General features: G+C 41.1%; 1 protein-coding gene across 2 annotated transcripts in view; it reads left to right on the top strand.

The window, feature by feature from the left end:
• The first annotated feature begins 462 nt into the window (after positions 1–462).
• The window catches only part of LOC148031930 (RAF-like serine/threonine-protein kinase PRAF), a 65,014-nt gene continuing 42,336 nt past the window's right edge, over positions 463–23,140 (top strand). The window contains exons 1-3 of one of the 2 annotated variants that reach the window (XM_087682520.1): positions 463–1,335; positions 1,425–4,400; positions 4,481–4,579. In XM_087682520.1, the coding sequence (XP_087538646.1) occupies positions 925–1,335; positions 1,425–4,400; positions 4,481–4,579 (3,486 nt within the window). In that variant the 5' untranslated portion in view covers positions 463–924. Of the gene's footprint in view, positions 1,336–1,421; positions 4,401–4,480; positions 4,580–23,140 lie in introns of both variants that reach the window. The other variant, XM_087682519.1, reaches the window with a different exon arrangement.

The following is a 23,140-nucleotide window of genomic DNA, read 5'->3' as shown; positions in this document are numbered from 1 at the left end:
TTGATTCTTCCATTCGCATGAAGCAACAACGGCGATTCAATTTGGATTGATGGATAATGTAATTGTAATCATTGTAATTTTGAATCTTGATTCTTCCATTCGCATGAAGCAACAAGAAAGGGTTGGATTGATAATTTGATTGATGGTAAATTTAATGTAATGTAATGCGAGTCATTGTTGGAACACTTGTATGGTGGTTGTGTTTTGGATTCTGATTGATTTAATTGATGATAAAATGTAGTTTAATGGGAGTCATGGTTGAAACTCGAAACAATGGTATGGTGGTTTTGTGTTGTGGTTTGTTTGTTTGGTCCATGTGACAAAAGAGGATTCAAGAAAAGGCACGAGGGAGCGCCCCACGACAAATTTGTGTGCGACTCTGAGCCACTGTAACTTTTGGCCGGAGCAAGCTGGCGCCATCGCCGCCTGGGCGCACCCCCCCCCCCCCCCCCCCCCCCCCCCCGCCCCCAACCCCAACCCCAGGCAGGGTTTTCTGCATCCCGTCCCCATCGCATCCGTGGCGGCATCAGGCTTACCTTGCCTTTGTCGTTGCCTGATGCACCCCCCCGCACACGCGGGCCTTACGCCTTAAGGGCCTCCCTCCCTCCCTCCCCGCATCCAATCCCCCGGCATTGACCGCTGGCCATGGATCCTGACACACAGGCGCATGCCACCGACACGCTTGCCCGCTTGTCTCCTCCGATTCCCACCACGGATTGAGATTCTAGCATGGACGCCGTCGCAGCTTGCTCACCTTGCTCACCTTGCTCATCCGTACCCTGTCCCTTCTTGAGTCGCCTAACGAGCAGCTGTTGGCACGACAAAGACGGAAGCTTCGCTCTCGCTAAAGGCAGATCTTAGGGTTTGTCCCGATAGAATGGTCTAACGGGAGGATCGTTTAGAGCAGCACCTTCTCAGTAACCAATGGCTACCAGAGGTCCCCACCAGTTTGCAGGATCCGATCTACCCGGGGAGGCTTATTTCGGTCCTCTTCCTCCTCATTCTGGATTAGAGATGCGTGGATATCATCAACATCACCAGCCTCCTTACCCGTTTGGCATGTTGGATGTGCCACTGGGATTTCTTCCGGGTGAGGCTTTAATCAACGATACCGATCCATGCCACAATCTCTCCCCCAGGTTCCCTCAAGTTGCCCAGATTGCTGGAAGGCAAACCGCATCTGTTTATGGTGGTGACCAGACAGCAGAGCAATCCCAGTACCATCAGATGCTTAATTATCACCACCAATATGAGGATTTGGCAGGGATTCTGGGAGATAGTCGCGTTGCATCCGGAAATTTCAGTGAGGCAGCCACCTCTGTAGTTTCAGAGCAGGTATGGTTGGTTTCCAGCACTTTTTCGATTTCTCATGTTGTGATACCTGCGGTTTGCCAATGTAGTGCACTCTGATGTCTGTGCAGCAGCATGTGGACGGTACTGGATCTTCTAGAAATAGCTCTTTGGGTGAACATCCAGGGCCAAGGCTTAAGTTTATGTGCAGCTTTGGCGGGAAGATTTTACCAAGGCCAGGGGATGGTAAGCTTCGATATGCAGGGGGTGAAACCAGAATTGTGTCTCTGCGGCGAAATACAACCTATGCCGATCTAATGCACAAAATGTTGCAGCTTTGTGGTCAACCTGTCTACTTAAAATACCAGCTACCAGATGAAGACCTCGATGCACTTATTACTGTATCTTCAGATGAAGACCTTGAAAACATGATGGAAGAGTATGACAGGTTGGAAGCCAGTGAGAATTCTTCAAGGCTGAGAATATTCCTATTCTCACCAGCTGAGAATGAGGTTGTCCAGTTTAGTGATCCATCAGAGTCGAGAAGCACTGAACAGGTTTATGTTGAGGCTATTAATGGGATTTCTGAAACAGCTGCCAAGCGATATAATGATGCTGCTATCGGTGCCAACTCTTCAGAGGTGCCTGTTACTTCCATCACTTCTCGTGTTCCTGCAACCCTTGCATTTCCAGCTTCTGAGGGCAATTCGACTGTTTCAGCAAACCCATCAGCTGCTGTGTTTCCTACAGCTGTCAGGCCAGCTGTTCCAAAGATCCCGTCTGCTCCCTTATCTTCAGGGCCATTGACATCAGCTTTCCTCCATGCATCTCAAGGGATACCTTCTATCATCCCGGACATATCGGCTGGTTTCCTGGATCAACCTATCAAAAGGCCTATGGCAGTGCTGGATGGTGCTTACCAGATGGTAGGCAGTGGAGCACCAACTCCAGTGCTGAGCCATCAGCAGAGTAGTTCTCAAGGATCCAATGGGTCACCAAGGGTGCCTTATCAAGAGACATCAAGAGGATTGGGAAATATGATAGACCAGTTGTATCAATTCGAAGGGTTACAAATTGGAGATCCAACAGTGGCAGGTCAAGGTGCCATGCCTATAAGTGGTGCCTTGAATGACCCATCCTATGCAAATAATAACTGCAACTTGTTGCCTTTGGGAGGGCATCAAATAAGTCATGGGGCAATATATTCAGCTGTTGATTCACAGGTAAGTGCTGCCCCTCTAAATTTTCAGTCTCTTGCCTCGCAGGCATCCTCACAATACCAGAGGGCAAATTTAGTGCAACATCCTAAGTTAGACAGCAGTCCTCCTCATGAGCAGCTTCTTACAACTGCAAATCTACCTAGTCAAATGGCTTATGACTTTGCAGCATTCAGGCATCTAGGAGAAGATGGCACATCAGTTATGCAACCTGCTGAAAAAGCTTTTCCAGCTCAGATGGCGGTTAATCCCTCTGTTCCACGGCCTGTTAAAACTGTCCCTATATCTCCCATAGGATCTGCTCCTACTTCTCCTCGTTTGGCTTATAAAGAGACTGTTTTCACTCAGACTGGAGTTGCACAGCAGAATTTAGCAGCCATCCAAGGTGGTCCTGGGGGCTCTGCTGAACAATCTCATATTGGGTTGCCAGCCCGTGGTCATCTGGTGTCTTGGGCTAAGACAAGCTCAACTGGTCAAATTGCTAACCAGCAGCCAATTGGGCCACCAACAAATGTTGAGACCATTGCTCAGAGGCATCAGGAATCTCTGATGAATCCTCATGCTGCTGGTAGGATCTATGATGATGGCCTGACATCAGCATTAGAGGCTGAAGGATTGATTGGACATCCCGGCAATAAAGATGGTCTGAGAAAGATGCTTCAAAGCAAGGATGAGGAGATGAGAAGAGAGTTGCAACAGACAAATTGGGTTGAGATGGAGGACCAGTATCCAACTTCTGATCAGATTGTTTCTAACAAAAGATTATTAAATGACGATGTCATGGAGTCCACATTCGGTAAATTTGGTATGGATAAGATTGACTCTCATGAACATGCTAAAAATGAGTTTGACCACCTTGCAAACATTATGGCTTCCGAAGCTAATGGTACCATGGAGCCTTCTGCTGCAATAGGGCAGCTGCCAGCCAGACCAAATGTAGATCAAGTGCAAAATGGAATGCCTTTTTCTGGAGACAGTCTTCTCAATGCATATACACCTTCTCCAACTGTCCAACCATCACTGTCCAGTAATTCTGGAGTACACAGTCTTTCAGATGAGAAGTTCATGGATGAGGTTTCATTAAATTCTAGCTCTCCTCTTAGCCTGTTTCCCCTGAAGATGACATCAAATGCAGTGAGCTCCCAATCTCTATTTTTATCTAACATGGAGGAGGGCCAGTTGATAGGGAACTTGATGTCCTATCTAGACAGTAATGACAATGACCAGCAGTCAAATAAAAATGGTTCTGATTATACAATCAATTTGATAGGGGAAGATGGGCATATAAAATCATCTAGTGGCAACATGACTGGACGTCACAATGAATCGTTTGGTTCTGAGGTCTCCAACATAAGCAAGAAAGGTAGCAGCAAGAGCTTGATTGATGAAGATGTGTTTGTACCCAGTGACAGCTATGGGAGGACTGACAGTCCATTGTTATCAAATGACCCTGATTCCTCCACAATGGATCCTTTCGCAAAACTAGTTGCGAGCTCCTATACTAGAAGGGAGGCTGTTACCGGCAATGATAAAACACACACAGGGTTGATGGGTACTTCTGGCATTTTTCCGTTCAGCCAAGTGCAAGCACCAGAAGTTTTGGAGGACAAAACTCTCCTTCCGATTTATGATTCAGATTCAGTACATGCATCAGAAAATGCTGATTGTGAAAACGAGGAGATCAGAGAAAACCTGGAACATGTTGCCAAAAATGTAGCAGCAGCAGTACTGCAACCTGTTCTTTATTCATCGCCCACTTTGTCAATCCAAAATTGGGAGGATACATTGGCAGAGTCCAACTTAGGAGGGGACAGTGTCAAGAGCAATACATCCCTTAATAAAGCTCATAGTGAAGTTAAGCCACAACACCATGACAAGGGAGTGACTTTTCAGGTAATATAAATATGTTCAAATTAAGATGAATGTGAGCCATCTTGCATGCTTAAATGGTTAATATGGTGTAATAAATGCAGTTGGATATGAAAGAAGGAGATGAGGATGGAGTCAGGACAGATGAATTGACAAATCTTGCAACAATTGCTGAGGCAGAGGCTAAGGGTCGTGGTTTACAGGTATGGGCATCTTTTACTATTTATCAGCAGAGATAAATGGCAACAGCTTCAGTCAGAATTTGAGGTTGTTTCTGCGCTTGTATCTTACAGCTATTGCCATTTAATGTGAAGAGAGATTTTCTTGTTAGAGAATCTTCCTTCCATTGCCTGAACTTGGGCCCCTTTGCTGTTATATGGATCTCAACTGAGACCCAAGGACTGTTTTTTTGATGCTTCTTATCCTAGGGCCGTGTTTTCATTGTGAAATCATGTGAAGTTTGAAACAAAATATGCATAGATCATGTCAATTAAGTGATTCAGAACTTACAGTTATTGGTGAGAGATCAAAGGTGAGGTGAAATCGTTAGCAAGCCACTCATTTGTGCATAGTGAGCCATCCACTTTAATGTAGAGTGAGGTGAGAATGATGGGATGATGGAGTCAAATATAGAGTGAGGTGAGAATGATACGATGGAGTTTCTATAGGCAGGGGTGATGAAGAAAGAGAATGGGATGGAGTCAAATGTAGAGTGAGGTGAGAATGATAGGATGGAGTTTCTGTAGACAGGATGACGAAGAAAGAGAATGAACCATTTCATTACTTCTTGCCTTTAACTAGGCAAGAGTAGAGGATCTTAGTGACCATTAGTTAGCAAAATGATGACTTAGGGGTTGCGTTGCCACATGCAATATGTTTTATGGATTTATTTATTTCTCTAATACCATCAATTTATTGTAAATTTTAATAATAATAAATAATGTTTTTTCAATTTTGAAACCTTGAACCTTGGGGTAGCTAACGAAATGAAACCTTGAGGTGGCCAATGAAACGAAACACAAAACCTTGAAACCTCGAGGTGGCCAATGAAACGAAATGGGAAATGAAGCCTTGAAACCTTGAAACACATAAGAAGATGAGAAGTTTTAGGTTAGTGTGTTGGCTATATCATGAAAGTCCACCTTGCGACTAAAGTACCTTTTGGTCCATTTTAATGTATAGAGCTTCAGCCAAGTTTGCAATTACGAGGAATCTTTTTCTATCTTCATGGTGGTGGGCCATTTTAATTCATAGCAATATGTGTGTCCAATATTTGTAATACAGGTGATGATGCTTCATTCGAAAGATTTTGTTTGCAAGCGTGGTCTTTTAAAAAGGATTCTATTCAATAGGATACCAAGCTCATTAGACATTTGAAAGCTCTATGGGCATGAAGTTACAATGTTCACTACCTTTTATTGGAGGGAAGTGGATAGATAGAGGCCATGAATAAGAGCTTGGTAATCTTGTTTTCTTGGTTTTGCAAGGACCAATAGAATCAAAGTGAGAGTTCTTATCTCTTGCGGAGCATGATGTGAACTCCATTGTCTTGAATTCACAAAGGCATTAGTGTCCGACATTGTTTATGGACATCTAGGTGGCAACCCTTGTTGTTGAGATTTAGAGTAATATTGATCGCATATGTGGTTGATAGTTGATTTGCTATATGTAGTATGATGACTTGCAAGTGAGGTAGGAGAGTGCCAGAGCTCAAAACATACGAAGCAAGTTTCTAGTCATTGGAAGATGCATGCCACATTTCATGCCACGACCTAGTTACAATGATAGTAGGGCTGGCTTGGCAACAACTATGGCAATAATAGCCTCTAGTTCCTTGTCACGAGACTTTGTGTATTCTCCATTAAGTGGCATCTATCCTAGTCTTTGTGCACTACATATACACATCAACTCGACAAGGTCAAAATGAAGGATTTGAAAAGCCTTTTGAAACATTTTAAATGCACAACGATACAAGTTAATGTTCTAGAATTTAAGTAAGAGCATGGTAAGGTGGGGTTGTTGCAGGAACACCCCCTACCCTAAATCCCATTCATACCACCCCCACCGAAACCCTTTTTTTCCCCCCCGTTAGCCCCCTTTCATAATAGGACCACACCGTGGACGACGCCGGTTTACATAACGCCATAACACCCTACCCCTCCGCAGGCCATTCGCGTGTTGGTGCGGGTCTTGCATTTTCTACATGTTGGAAGTGCCCGTTTACGTGCGAGGACGCGCTTGCACAAATGGAACCACCAAATGGCCAAATGCTGCCTCAAATTACAATGAATGGGCCGGTATTTGAATTCCTTGACAATTACACAAATTCCAGGTGCTGATTTCAGTGTACGATGCCTTCACCAATTGGCACATGTCTTGAGATTTACAGTAGAGATCTCTTTGTTGTCCACCAAATTTGGCTGAGATTTACATAAAATGGCTAAGAAATGCTGAGATCTCGTGAGAATGGGTTGGAGAAGACGAGAGAAAGCCAAGATGAGAGAGAAATCTGATTTTCTTCACGAGAAAACCCTAAATTCCGATTTTCTTTGCGAGAAAGCCAAGATGAGTAAGAAATTTGATTTTCTTCGTGAGAAAATCCTAAATTCTGCCTACTGCCTGCAACTTGTTCCAACCTACATCTAATGCAATCGCCTACTGCTAGGCATCTCCAAAATGATATCACTTGATCAGTAGTGCTGTTGCCAACCCTTGGAAGGTGACTCCCTCCTGTCCCTTGCCTGTCAAGGCCCCTAGATGGCTGTCTTTTGCAATGAATTTCTATTCTCTGATTAGAAAATGGACCAATCAGAGAATGGACCAGTAGCTCTCTCTCTTTCTCTCCCAAGCTTTAGACTAACTGAATGGCTGAGACTCAGTCCCAAAAAAGTTTTCTCAGTTTGCATGGGCATTTTTGCCAAGTGGAAGCCTTCTAAACCCATTTTTCAGCATTATCCAGCCATTTAATTAATTTTCAGAATTATATAGTCCTAAAAATTAATTTCAGCCCTTCTAACCCTGCCCAAAATGAAATTTGCCCATCCATAATTAAATTGGCTAGGCCATTTGCAACCTAGAGTGGTCCCAATCTCTATTGACCCGTCGATTAGCATTAAATAATTAATTAATGCTAGTCCCTAGTCTCACCATTGACACTTTTTGTCCAAACCACTGCCCTAGGGTTCAATCTGATAGCAATTGACCAACTTTTTCCTTTGACATCCACTGCATCCTCGGGATCCTTGGCCTGTTACTATGGAATATTTGCCATGTGCATCACATTTGCTTAAACAACCTTGCACATTTGATTAATAACTTAATAAAATGTTATCAGCAAGATTAAAGCATCTCAAAATTTCACGTCGTCGTGGACAAACTGCTTGTTTTGATGAATGCTCAACCGTCTTTTTGTGGAACTTTTTCTCCTAAGCCTTTGTAATAAAGAAGCTGCCCTCTTGCTTTTAAAAAAAAAAAAGATTGCATAGATTTGTATTAAATGCACTCTATTTATAGTCCTCCCCTCATTTGTGCTGTGTTTCTTTCTCTCTCTCTCTCTCTCTCTCTCTCTCTCTTTAATTTGCATATACTTTCACATTTTATATTTTTCTCTAAATCTTCTTATTCTCTCTAGGTCTAGTCATTGTCTCTCATCACCATGTCTTCTCACAGAGTATCTTCTTTTGATATACTTGTTTCTATTGAACCTCAACACATAGAGCATAGTACCTTGAAATGGCGCTTCAGAGGCCCCAAAATGGAACGGCCATTTCGGATTGAAACGGGAACGGGAAAATGCTATTTTGGTATCCTATGGTGGACAGGCAGATCGGTTTTTGGTTGCACCCCTATCTTCTATGCAACCGTCTCCTCCTCTGACTCAAGCACATTATCTCTTATAGCTCTCGACTCCACCTTCTCCTCCTCCTTCTTCTCCTCCTTCCTTCCTTTCTTTTCTTCTTTTTCTTCTTTTTCCTTCCTCCTTCTGGGTTCTTCTCCTTCCTTCTTTTTTTCTAAGTTGTTCTTCTTTCATTCTCCTTTTTCTTTATTTTTTCCCGTCCTCCTCCTCCTCCTCCTCCTCTTCCTTATTTTTCTTCAATGTTATTTTATTTTTAAACTTCTTTTCAAATTCCTATTTGGCATTACCTTATCATGGCACTAGATCTAATTTGGAGGCACGTCAATTCAATCAAGGGATATAAGGGTCCTCAGAGTCGGATGAGGAGATAGTGCATGGATCCTTAGAATTTGTATGAGTCATGACTCGTGGACTCTAGAAACTAAACTCATGATATCTTAGGAGTCAGTTTAGCATTGCAGCTGCTAGTTATCAGTCACTAGTGGCATTACACATGTCACACGCACATGATGATATCATGATTATTCATTGATGTTGATAGTTATTACTTAGTAGTTCCTTGTACTCGGTGCTCACTGGACTTTGGACAAATTATTCACAGCACACAGCTACATGTATCTTGATTTTACTTATTATGCATCCTAGTTCGATCATTCTTAATATCAGTCTTTAGATGATTCAGGAGTTATAAATTATAATTTATTTTGTTGTTTAAAGTTTTGAAAATGGTGTCTTAACTCTGTTAAATTGTCTTAACCATTGAGTCTTTCCTCATGACACATGTAATGAATCATGATTTTGATCATATGAGATGAAGACTCAAAAAGTTTTGTATAAAATTAGGATAGATGTTGTTGTAAGATTGATATATTTACTTTTCTATGTAATAATATGTTTATTTTAGTGTACAATCTAAAATGCTGTTTTCTTATTTTCAAAATTTTGTCGAAACTTCAAAACTCTGATTTTTCCTGTTTTCGTTTCTCTTGTTTTTGAAACTCCATCGTACTATGACATGGAGGATGCCTGTCTGGCTTCTCCCAAACCCGAACACATGCATGGGCAACATCGCGAAGGATCTTCTTTCTTGAAATTTGATGGAGATTTGCGGCTAGTGGTGATTTTCCAAGCTGAAATCAAAGACATACGGCATAAATAGTCCGAGATGCGCACTACCCATTTTTCATTCGTATCCATAGCTATGAGGTAATTGCCTCTTCAATTTTAACTTGATCCCTTTAAAGGGGAGAAGAAAGCATGTGATAGGACGTACATTGACTCATAGTTGGTCAAATGGACAATTTATTTTGATTTGTATTAGTTTGATGACGCTTAGCGTATTGGATAGATACAAATCATGTTACAGGGGGAGGCATATGCTTGGTGAGCAAGGCTACACTCCAATCTGGAAACATGGCCAAATTTTCAATCAACTTTTCACCGGATTGGACATTTTTGTAAATTTTTTGAGCTTGACGTGGGGAAGAAGCATAGTAGTAGGGGAACGTTGCTCCACCCCCTTGGGAAGGTGGAAATGCGTTCTACACCAAAAAAAGGCCAAAGAAACGGGGAATGTTGTAGCTTGCGGGATAATGCCTGTGAAGGGGGAACAACTAGAGTAATGTGGAATGCTGCTGTTCCACAAAGGGGAACATTGTAAGAGTAATTGGGGCTGTCAGGATTGTTGAAAGTCATGCACACAATGTTGGGATCGTTAGTGCCGTGCACACTCTCAAGTTGTTGGGAGCAGGGCTCCGTACATTGCGTGCAATTGTTTCAGCCTTAGGTAAGGTACAATCTATTTGTATCCTAGGACTAGATCCAACAGACTACAATGGTCATCTTTCTCTCTCTCTCTCTCTCTCCCCCCCTCCCCCTCTCCCCCAAAACAGGCTGCAATAGAAAGTTGAAACTCTTTCCTCTCTCTCTCTCTCTCTCTCTGTTTGGCTTGTTTTAATTGTTTGTCTATAATACAACATACTCTCTCTTTCTAGACTCTCACGTAGTACCTCCCTCTAAAAGAGCTCTCAGTCCTTGCCTAACTAATTAGCTCTCTCTCTCTCTCTCTCTCTACATTTATCTCTATAATAACTTTGTTTTTACAGGATTCTCTCTCTCTCAACAAGCTTAGAGCCTCAGATTTTATTGTTTATAGCTATTAGCCTTTTCTTTTACTAATTACAGCTCTCTCTCTCTCTCTCTCTCTCTCTCTCTCTCTCAAAACATGTTGAGTCTCATGGAGGGTTGACTAATGCTTTTGATTTCTGAATTTGTAGAAATCATGGCTTCCTTGAGATCAAAGCGTTCAGGCAAAAACGATCTCAGCCTAGTTGGTGGAACAAGGTTGAGAAAGTGGACCATTATACATTAAAGGGAGGTGCCAAGAAATGGAAATGCAAGAAGTGTGAGCAATTGAAAACAAGAGGATCCAATCATATGAAGTGACACTTACGCCATGTAAATTTGTGCTCAAATATCACATCCGAAATGTGAAGGCAGCTCTTGGCAAAGTATCCAAGTGAAGAAGACAAAGCATGTGCAAGGATAAAGCAACCAATTGATGTCTCCTTTTTTTTAGTGGACAAGTTGATGATGTAGTCATGGGCGATGGAGCCATGCATGGGGACTTTGAGCTTTTGCATTCTCACAATCCCATCTTGGAATATGCAGCAAGCATCAAACCTTGGGGACAGCTTGGAATCCTTGTAGAAAGGAGAGGGTGGATGTAGTTGTGGCAATGTTTTTCTACTATGATCATGTTGCATTCAATGTTATAAGGCCTTCCTACTTGCTTGAGATGGTCTTGGAGATTGCAATGTATGGTCCAACCTATTAGTGTTCATCATATGAGATATTGCATACCACTTTGTTGCAAAAGGAAAAGGATGCAATTAAATGTGCTTTGGCAATTGTGGAAGAAATTTGGGTGAAGAATGGTGTCTCTTTGATAGGAGATGGGTAGAGTGATACTTGAAAATGGTCCATTCCCATGGGATGGTTGCTTATTCCCAAGAAAAGTTGCAATTCATTTCCTCACATGTTGCCTTAAGTATAGGAAAAAGTGCAAATGAGCTTGTGGAGGAATGGGTCGAAGGTATTGAAAAAGTTAGGGCTGAAAATGTAATCTGGTTTATTGCTGATGGTGAGGCAACAAATTGGGCAGCAGGTATGAGACTTGAGGAGAGATACTTACACCTGACATTTAGCCCATGCTTTGCTCATTGTTTGAGCAATATGCCGAAAGACATTTGTAGCTTGTCATGGATTGATCCCTTCGTCCAAAAGGGCAAGGATATAATCAATTTCATACAAAGCCATCAGTTCATTCTTAGTAAGTTCCGCAAGAGATCATCTAAAAAAGATCTCTTAAAGCACTTTGTGATGCACTTGGCTATAACTTTCTCATGATGAAGGGACTTGAGAAGGTAAGCTTACCCCTAAAGCCATTGGTGGTAAGTATTTAGTGAATGGGATGGGTTGCTTCTATTGGTATAGTAGTGCATACAAGATCATGCATTTTGGAATGAATTGAAAAGCATTAATATTGTCATGAAGCCAATCATGTGCTTGATGTGAATTGTAGATGGATAAGAGCTATGCATTAGAATTGTTTATGAAAGATGGAATGGTTATCACTCACCTATACATGCATCATTATATGCATTGGATCTAGAGTTCCAAGGGTGTGATCAAGAGAAGGATGATGAGGTAATGCATGGTTGGGACATAGTGCTCTCTAGATTGGTTCTCATTGATACTAAGAGAAGATTGGTGAAAGATTAGCTTGCTTTTTGCAAAAATAAGTTGTGAATGTTTGGGTTTGTTGATGCACAAATAGATTCGTTTAAGATTGGGAATGCCTTGTGGTGGGAAGATTATGAGGCATAGACACTTGAGTTTCAAACATTGGTAATGCGGATTTTATCTCAAGGTGCAAGCTCCTCTCCCATTGAGGAACTATGGAGTGTATTTAGGCATCTTGCATCGAAAAAGAGGAATAGATTTGGGACAAAATAAGTGGATGACTTGATATTTGTGAGTATAAACTTTTGCTTGCTTGCAGATGTGGCTTCTCTCAAGGCAGAAAAATTTATAGCTCTTGATGGGGAGATACCTTTGCCTGTAGATATGGCTGACGATTTTGATGCTTTGGAACTTGCAAATGCTGATTTCGACAATAATGTTGCTTTCTTAGACAATGTCGATTTTAGTCTTTTGGATAGTCTTGCTGCTAGTGGCAGCCATGTACGATTCAATGGTTACTTTGAGAGACTTTCAAATTCCAAGCTGCCATATTTTGTCCACTATGGTTGTTACTTAATGCTTCTTGACTCTTTTATGTAGTATGACCTTAGTTTATAATCTATTTTGGATCTTATATGCCATTTCAATATAATTAACCTTTTATCTATGAAAAAGATTATCATATTTTGTAAATTGTAAATGTGTTTTTCAAGAGCTTTTATGAAATATATAAATGAATAGTTTGAAATATACAAATCATTTATATAGTACAAGTTGTTTCCCTTACGTTTCCATTCCCCTTGGGTCTCGTTTCCGTTCCCTTGGGATCCACTTTCTTGCTTTCATTTTTGTTTCATTTCTACTATGGAAAGAAGATCTATGACACATATTCACAAGAATTCAAAGATGTTCATTAAATAAGAGCTTTGAATGATCCTTAGGTGTTGCTCTACATGTGCTATTTTTTAGGATTGTTGACTAGACTACTAGAATGAGGTGCTTTGCAATCCATTACATTCACTAGAGGATGCTTATAGGTATGTAAAAAATTTTGATATCTTTGTTGCTAGCCAAGGTTACCAATTGAATTGGGTGGTTCTCATCGAGCTATTTCCATCCTTAAGCCGAAGAAATCTTCTATCCTAGTAGCAACTCATTAGTGGCCTTCGGAATTGTGCAAGAAGAAGGACAGTAAGTGCAATGTAACTTGTAGTGATGATAGCTCTAAGGGTTGTTGCTTTGCTTGCCATTTGATGGTCTCTTTTGTGGTGATAGAGTGTCCTCAAAATAAGAAGAAGAAGTCTACTTCAAAGGCTTCGGTTAATACTGTAGAAACTCCATATATTTCTTTTGAATTTTAATGGGAAGACTGTTTTGTTAATGCAAGTAGTTGCAATGGTTGCTTCATAAATGAAATTGTGTTTGGTTTGCATGATCTTTAAAGGTCATTGTTTATATTAATAACCAATAAGTTACAATTTTATTCAATAATGACTCTACTTATAATTTCATTTCTTCTCAATTAGTGCAAAATTGCAGCTTCATACAATACTCATTGATGGAGTTTATTGTGCCCATTATGTAGAGGCCCCTATTGTGGATGGTTGGGATTAGATGATACCGAGTTTGAATCTTTTAATTCAGCAATATCATGAGCCTTTAGACTCTCGATCGATGGGCCTTGACTATGTTGATGTCATTCTTGGCATGCCATGGTTTTTGATAAATATTTCTTTCTACATTAACTATAAAATTCGTATATTGTCTTTTGAACTTGATGATGATTATCATGTGATTGAGGGCTATTTACTTTCCACGATCATGGAAAATGATATATATATGATATTAGCTTTGAAATTTAGTAGATGTTTTTCTAATTCAAATGTTGTTATTGTAAATTCAAATGCGAGTAAATATACGGATCCAATTTTACACGAGTACATTGGTGTCTTTCCGTTCAAATTAATTGAAAGACTTTTGTAATCTTGTGATACATTAGACCATAGGATCAAGACATTGTACGGTAGCCGTATTTTGTTAGGGAAACCTTGTAGGTTTAGCTCAAAAAAGGAGGGTGAGATAGCTAGGCAACATTACGATTATCTAGCTAAGGGTCTTATTGAATTGAGTAATCTCCAAGGATGGTATGATGCACTTCTATGTTGATTATAAAGATCCCAATAAGGTGACAATCAAGAGCAAGTATTTGTTACCTCGAATGGATTACCTTATAGATTGACTTTGTGGTAGAGGATGTTTTACTAAGATTGATCCGGTTATGATCAAATACAGATAGCTTTAGAGGATGATCAAAATACTATGTTTCAGATTTGGTATGGACACTATTAACTTTTAGTCTCGCCTTTTGAATTAAATACTGATGCTTGAACTTTCCAACAATTGATGAATGATTTGTTTCGTTCGTATCTCGAAAAGTGGATAGTTGTTTTCCTTGTATTTATTTGTCGTAAGTTGTTGGAGAAGCATGCATACCATTTGTGTATCGTCTTACGTCTCTTAAGATGAGAGTAATTATTTGCAAAACTATTAGAGTGTGACTATTTTGCACGAAGTTATATCTTGGACATGTCATCTCCATTGATGGCATTTGGATTGATCTTGAAAATGTTTGAATAGTGCTTGATTGGTCTATTTTACGGTCCATAAAGCGAGTAAAATATTTTTTTGAGTTTTATTGGATTTTTAAAAAAGTTCATAGAAAGACTATACTCATATTGTTGAACCCTTAATATGTTTGCTTAAGGATATCCAAAGGAAGAAAAAGCATGTTAATCCACTAATTATTTGGACTAGTGGGCTCAATCAATGTTTTTAAACGTTGAAATGATTGGTTACCACTGCATTGATGTTGCAGATTATTGATCCAAATAAATCTTTTAAGATTTATATGGATGTGAGGAATTACGCTATGGGTATTGTTGTTTATTATGACGATCAACCCATTACATTTAAGAGCCATAAGCTTACCGATGCCCCAACACATTACACCGCCCAAGAGAAGGAACTGTTGGCAGTCATCCATGTACTTAAAATATAGTGTCATTATTTGTATGGTGCTCCATTCATTATTTGGATTGATCATCGTACGTTGAAATACCTTTGTGATTAGCGTGATCTCCATGGTTGCAAGGCGAGTGCTAAGCATTTGGCTATTGGTCATAGCCCTTTATGCTTATGTATGGTTATGAGTCAAAATAACCGATTGCCGTCGAGCTGAAGGGGGTGAAATTGCCATCCGTGGTTGACTTTCTGTATGATATGCAGGAGATGTTGATGATTGCTAGAAAAAGTATTAAAATGGCCTAGAATCATGCCACATTTTATGCCAACCAACATCGTACTCTTCGAGAGCTCTAGAAGGGCACATGGGTTTACCTTAAATTCCCAAAGAACACTGATTTGATGACTATTGCAAGTGCTATAAGTTATCTTTGAGGTATTGTGGTCCTTTTCAAATTGTTGAGAAAATAAGTAGCGTATCTTATGAGCTAGATTTACCATAAAAAATCCAAGTTTACCCTCCATGTTAGTTGTTTGAAAAAATGACTGGGACAAGGTAAACTAACTGTTCCTATTGAGGAAGTCTCATGGCTCGAAAACATTGCTTGATATATTCCATTGAAACTTGAATTGGTTCTTAACCTTAGGACTAAATGATCATGTTGAGTCGTTTATTCCGAATATTTGGTCAAGTGGAAAAAGTGCTCGGAGGTGGAGGCTACTTGGGTGTACGTATGCTTGTTGAAGAGTTGTTTTCTCACTTTGTCCCTAAGGATATTGTTGAGGACAACAGTCATTCATAAGGGGAAAAGTGTTGTATCCTTGGATGTCCAGATGGGTGCCGGTAGCATTGGTGATGGTGATTATAAAGTGGCTTAGAACGAATGCACTAAGTACACTTTGGGATTAGGGAAGCCGATACCTATTTATAGGACTCAAGGCTCTATTGTGCATAGTCATTGTGTGATTACCACTCTTGGCCTCATGACGTGTAGGTTGACACATCTGTACATTGGGATGGTGTGAGTTGGTGGTATGGTGTTAACCCTCATATGAAGAAGGTAGAAAATTCGGAAAATCTAAAGTAGAAAACAAGGCCAAGGCAAAAGTGAGGGAAGATGAAGGCATGCCAAGAAAAATGTGGAAACACAAGAAGTGCAAAAAGTCCTAAATCAAGGAGAGAGATGCACAAGAAAAAGCGCAAGTAAATACTTTTGTAAAAGAGCGTAAGGCGCACCGTGATTTATTTTGTAAAAGAGCACCAGGCTTTCACCCTGCAAATTGTAAATGGTTAGAGGCATGGGTTGAGTCTGTGTTAATAGGGAAGAGGAGGAGAAGGGTTGGAGGATGGAATAAGTCCGGTCCAAAAAGGGGATGATTGCCCAAAGGGAATTAGGGTTAGGGTTTTATATACTAGGCAAAAAGTGAATGAAGTAGCTTATTCTTATGTGTGGCTAAAAGTAGCTCTCTTCTTCTTTTTTTTCTTCTTCTTTTTGCTTGCTTGCTTGAGCTTGTGCTTGAGAGAGTTAGTGAGTGTGTGAGGGTGAGGGATTGTGGTGGAGAAGCTCTCCATCTTCTTCTCTCTTCTTCTCTTTTCTTCTCTTCTCTTGTCTGTGTGAGGGAGTGAGTGTGTGAGGGTGAGGGACCATGGTGGAGAAGCTCTCCATCTTCTCTCTTCTCTTCTTTTCTCTTGTCTTGTCTTGCTCGCGGCAATGGAGCTTGGAGCGTGGAGCTTGAGGATCGAGCTTGCTTGAAGCTTGCGTATGGATCATGGAGCTACCGGAGTGCTCAGGAGAGGAGGCAACTTGATCGCGTGCATGGAGATAAGCTCACTACACTCGTAGGTTGAGAGCGCGTAAAGCTAGGTGAGAGAGAGCCATTGCATTCAGCCTGAAATAATAAACGGTCTGTGGGTCTTAGCAGTCGAGCGTGAGCTCCCACTACAGGGACCAACGGATTCAAGCCTTGAGTGCTTACGCGCTCCGAATTAAGCATTGAAGTAGGGTTTTCTCCGAACCGGTGCTTGAGGTAGATAGGTAGGAAGCGAGGGAGTTTGAAGAGGTATTTGATCTCCTTAGCAAGTAAGTTTTTAGTGTTTTGGTTTTGGAAAAGTAGGTTGGAGTAGTGTAGATGTTTGCTTTGTGATTTGGATGTGATAGAAAAAAAAAAGGAAAACAAGTATTAAGGTTTTTATTGTTATAACAGGGCAAGGAGGTTTGATTTGTTGCGGATTTGTATTTTGGAGTTTATTTGCTATTCCAAGTATATACAATCCTTCATTAGGGTCTATTCTTACATTCTGGAAGTTTATGCGATCCCTCGTAATCAAAATCATCAGAATTGAGTTGATTTTTGTTATCCTTGGAAATCATGTGCAAGAATCAGACATTGTTATCAGAGTCCAATTTCCAGAATCGGACTCGGATGGTTCGATTTCTAGATTCAGACTCTCAGAGTTGGACTAGTCGAATAGTCCGATTGGTAGAATTGGACTGTTTGACTAGTCAGTCAGACCAGACCAGTCTGCGGACCGTCATCTATGATCAGACTGGTGCCAATCGGCGGACCAGGCCCAGTCGACGGAACGTCGTCTGATTGGACGATCCAATTGGACCGGTGTTGGTCTGCAGTATAGGCCCAGTCGATGGATCGTCGTCTGATCGGATCATTTGATTGGACTGGTGCTAGTCGGACCACCTTGTGTCCAGTTGGACAATTCCCAATCGGATCACCTTAGTCTGATTGGACCGATTGGACATACCCAATCGGACTCGGACCGTCCGGCTCTCAGAGTTAGGGACCACTTAGAATCGGACCATCCGATTCTGATAATCAAACCTCTGAGAATCAGATAGAAAACTGTCAAAATCGGACAGGTGAATAGAATACAAATTTGACACATCTAAACTGACCTAGAGACCGCATAGAGTTGAAAGCACATCATAGATCTATCATTGGGTTGAAATCTAGAGCAAGTGGTTCAAAACTTGGTTAGGAACGGTCCTTCAAATCGCGCATAGTATTTAGCGTAACGACCCTGCTAGCGGAGGGGACTATCCTCCTCGTAGAGGGGATTGCCCTCTCCGCACCTCCATCATGTAGGTTGGAGGGAAAATGTGCGTCGTGACAAGTCCTCAAAATTAGATCCTAGTGTAGAAATGGCTCTGCACAAGCATAGATTCGCACTTGCAAAACACCAAAAGCCCATACCCAAACAAAAACAAAGAGACCATAGAACCTCAAAGAGCCAATCTAGCCACAGGGGCAAAAAGGCCACACTACAAAAACATGTATATGTTGCATTCGGACTGCATCTAGTCAAAGCAGAATGCAACAACATCAAGCTACAACTGTGAGGATGACTGGATATGATAGTCCTGACGATCGATGCACCTTGAATGACACTGAATTGACAACCCAAGACATCAATAGAAAATCCACATCTGGTTGTGTAGTTGGAGACTCAAAGGCATGTATCAGAAGGCTTGGACTTATAAGCCAAGACCCAGAAGGCCACACTACAAAAACATGTATATGTTTCATTCGGATTGTATCTAGTCAAAGCAAAATGCAACAACATGACGCTACAACTGTGAGGATGACTGGACATGATAGTCCTGACGATAGATGCACCTTGAATGACACTGAACTGACAACCCAAGACATCAGTAGAAAATCCACATCTGGTCGTGTAGTTGGAGACTCAAAGGCATGTATCAGAAGGCTTGAACTTATAAGCCAAGACCTGGAAGATGAAGACATAGTACCGCCTGCTTATCTTAGGGTCAAACTCATCGCAAAAAGAGAGCACAATGTCGATGCTCTCATCGATGAAGAAGCAGATTTTAATATCTTGACGTATGGAGCAAGGACTCAACTAGGCCAACTAGAGCTCACATCGACTAATGCAACTCTTAATCCTTACCATGGATACCTAGAAGCACTTATAGGGAAGTGCAGGATCCTTGTAACTATTGAAATTGAAAGCTTGCCTATCCTATTTCATGTGTCTCCAAATAGTGCAAATTGTGAAAAGGAAACTCTCCTAGGAAGACCCTTTAAAAGGGCGAGGAAGTGTGAGGCCGATTATGTAGCATAGAGGATACACTTGACACTACCGGGTGTGAGGATAATCACAACCTTTAGTAAGGATGATCTCATCCAACCTCGCCGAAAAGACAATGAATATTTTGACATACCAGGCAAGCCTAGTAACGATAGCAAGGACTTGTTGAAAGAGTTGATACAAGCCATATTAAATAGAGAGAACTAGTGAACGAGACCATGCTTGAAACAAGAAGGTTAGGAGACAATGCCAAGGATAGGCTTTGGACTTACAAATATCGTAGAAGACCACAAAAGAAGCCCAAGTTTGCTACATTACAAATTTGGATGTAGCTATAGTCTGCAAAGATGGTCAGAAGACTAGTGGGATGCAATGGAAGCAACTCCTAAAATTTAGGGAGTTACTATTTTTGGACCCCAGAATCTGTTCGCGTCATTATCTTCGTTTTTGTACGAGGATTAATCCTCTGGTCTGTGTCGAGGTCAAATTTTGAACCGAGGATGGAGAATTTTAGACCGAAAGGTTTAAACAGGAAAATTGTTACATGTATGCTATGTGTCACAAATTGGGCATAAATTCCCAAAAGAGAGAGAGAGGGCAGCACAAAAACGAGTTTCAATGCATGGGGGGCTCATTTTTGTGAAAGGGAGATGGATAGCTGCAGATGGAGAGCTCTTGAGAGCTGGTCTACCTTGTCTATGATGCACAGAGGCTTGAGCTTGCTTCCTACTCTCTCTCTTTCTCTCCCTGACAGTATGGTTATGCTGCAGAATCAAGGGCCTTTCTTCTGATTCAGGTACAGCTGTGTGGAATATGCTGTTTTTGCATGAGGCAAGAGCCTCCTTTCTCCAGGAACAGGAGCAGTTGTATGCTGTCTCAGCAGGGACAGGTGAGGATGGTAACCTCACCAAGTAAGTGTTTGAAACAGCACTGAATCAGTACTGTTTTTGGATTGTTCAGAGGTTATTTCAGAGCCCAATTGATGTCAGAGTCAAGGGGCACTTGGCCCAGATGATGGAGGACAGTGCAAGGAGCAGTATGAACTGAAAACAGGTTTCAGAACAGGTCTGAACCAGTAATTACAGTGGGCTGAATAGTACAGGGAACAGTATGAGTTGTAAACAGGTGTCAGAACAGGTCTGAACCAGTAAATACAGCAGGCTGAAATTGTCAATTCTGCACTTCAACCAGAAGATTTAGACTTGGGCAGAGTTTCCCTTCCTGGTTGGCTTGTTTTGGGTCAGTAATTGTATTGTTATGCTGTCCAATTTCACCCAGAATAGGTGAAAGACAGCCCATTGCACTTTCTCCCTTTCTAAAGATAAAGAAATACTGCAAGGGGCGCCTAACTTAGGGGCCAACAGGGTGTCTGTGTGGCAATAGGAGCATTCTAGCTTCCTGTATTTCTTCTTGATTATGTGTCTTTAAGTTCAGGTTAGGTGGGCGACTGTGAATTGGGTGAAAGCATTTATATATTTTGGTTGTACACTACCGCCCTTCCCAGTGAACAGGCCGGTTATAGTTAACCTAGTTCACAATCCTGAGTCTTTAAATGGTACACCTCGATTGCCCAAGAAAAAGAGAAGAAAACAACAAAAACAACAACAGTTGCAAGTGGTTATAGACGCCGAGAAGATTGAGACCAAGAGTGTTGAAGAGTTGAGGAGTAAAGCATTGAGTCCACCTACGAATGAAACCATTGCCATCTCTCCTAACGGTGGTGAAATCTCAAACATATCCGTGTATTCTGATAAATCAAAGCAACCATCACCATCAATCCATCGACAAGAGAACTTATATAATATTGTTACAATATTGTTACAACAGGTTAACGAAACTATACTAGTCACATCCGAGGAGAACCATGACACAATAGCAGCAAAGCCTCAGGAGAAACATGAAAACCCCGAGGATATGAGCAATCCTAGCATTGATCAATCTTGCTCGTCTAGGCCCGAGCCCCTAGCTATGCTAAAGCCTAGGGATACTTTCAGAACCTTAGATGAGATAGCAACCGAGTAAGCCCTCATCGAACATAGGAGTGTCACAGAGTGCTTGATTGAGTTGGATGCTAAACTCAAATTATTCGCATGTGCTTATGTCCTTGTAGACATGGGTACATTTCCTAGGGAGCAGCTTGAGGAATATTTGTCATATTCGCTATCCTGGTAAGAGAAATAATATCTTAACGAGCACTATGACAAGCTTTTATGTGAAGACATGCAACTTATCTCTGACGAGGAAGCTGACGAACTACGCTTAATTGTGACATTCAACGAAGCGCTTTGCCAACCAAATCTTTTATAGATAAACCAACTAAAGTGACAACGAGAGGGCTGAAGTCAATTTGAAAAATGTTGGTTTGAAAACCGCTCTACAATGGTCAAACTTGGAGCCCAGATTATGATAGTCTCCTAGCCCAATGGCCGTCTCAAAGAGACCTGACTTATGTGGCGTCAACTTGCTTTCGAGTACTGACTACCGTTTGGGGTATGGACTTAGCAGGAACTAGCCAAGAGAACTCTCCGATTAATAAAATTCTCACTGAGGAGGATCTATATGTTGCTAATAGACTCGGACAAGGCACCATGCTACTCAATGTTGTAAAATATATGTTGTTACTGAGTAGGCTGTCATGATTACTAGATACGTATGCCACACTCTAGTACAATCCTGAGTAAATCGGTTTTTATCCTCACAAAGTGACATGGATTCATAAACGTGTATATAAATAAACAATGTGTTTTGTGACTGTGTATAAATAATACCAAAAGAAGCAAAGCCAACACATACACAAGCAATGATAATCAAGCGTAGATGATATGCATTGAAGTCAACACTATGGAATTTAGATAAGTGATGTTTTTTTGAGCCGCACCTGTTCATTATGGTTGAAGCATATGACTTGTATGTACTCTCACGAGTTGCCAAGTGAATGCAGGACGACACATGTCTTTGTACGAAAGGGTTCAATGTCCAAGTCACCACAAGACCACCAACCCCACAAAGAACCATTATGGAGAAAGAGACAGAAATACCAAGAACAAAGAGCCATGAGGAAAGTCCCGTTGGAAGAGAAAATCACCCCTGTAGAAAGCACACATTGCGTCTGAGCATGGTAAAGCATAGTCATTGGCTACTCTCTCTTTCTTGGCCAAACTCTACATTCGGATAGGAGCCACGCTTTCAATAATGAAAAACATTTCTTCATCAACCAGGATTCAAGTTGTCAGATGCTTTGTCCCTTGTCCATGCACAGCTCACTCTAGTTACTACCTCAATTGTTCCGATGTCTCACATGTTACAAAGAGGTTTGTAAAATCTGAAGTGTATCTTTTCATCTCAACAACTATTCCTCTAGCATTGAGGCTAGTAACACAATCATCTTTGTAATATCCATTTTTCATAGCCTTTGAATCTCGACATTTCTCAATCCAAATGAAAGGCCGATAGCCTCAACGTATTGCATTGATTGTATTCATTTTATCCCAAAAAAAAGGGGGAAAAAAAGAAAACAAAAGAAAAGAAAAAAAAAGGCACCTACGATCACATCACAACACCTAGGGGTATTCAAATTAGATACGTCTTGTGACCTTGGTCAGCTATCTCCGTCCCTAGTCTCCTAGCCCTTTACACATCCCCCACAATTATTCAGGGTACATCAAGGGCACTCCATCTCAATCATGGTGAGCAAGGCACGAAAGACCATGGAAAGTACACCGTACTCTTCAAACACTATAAATAGCCACAAACTATCAAAAGCTAAGGTATCAATGAGCTCAATTATGCTACATCGTGTTGTCAAAATCACATATGATGTCTCAAGAAGCCTTCAAGTGTACTTCTCCTCAACATTGACAAATTTTTCCACCCCATTGAACCCTCGCTTCATCCACACATTGCTACGAGGAACGAGATTGGTAGTCTTCTAACTACGTAATATCTAAGTATATGTGTGCACTCACATAATATCTGCACCACAATCTATATACAGTTTGGGTTCTCAAGTGTAGGACAATACTCTCGGCTTGCTTAGAGTTCAACGTGTCTCCCAAACTAATCAAACTACATCTTGTG

Source organism: Lygodium microphyllum, chromosome 8 (genome assembly GCF_053477565.2).
Source record: "Lygodium microphyllum isolate KBCC chromosome 8, Lygodium_microphyllum_v1.1.10, whole genome shotgun sequence".
In the NCBI taxonomy this organism is placed as follows: domain Eukaryota; kingdom Viridiplantae; phylum Streptophyta; class Polypodiopsida; order Schizaeales; family Lygodiaceae; genus Lygodium; species Lygodium microphyllum.
The sequence above is the reverse complement of the archived record's forward strand: the minus strand, read 5'-3'. Positions and strand labels throughout refer to the sequence as shown.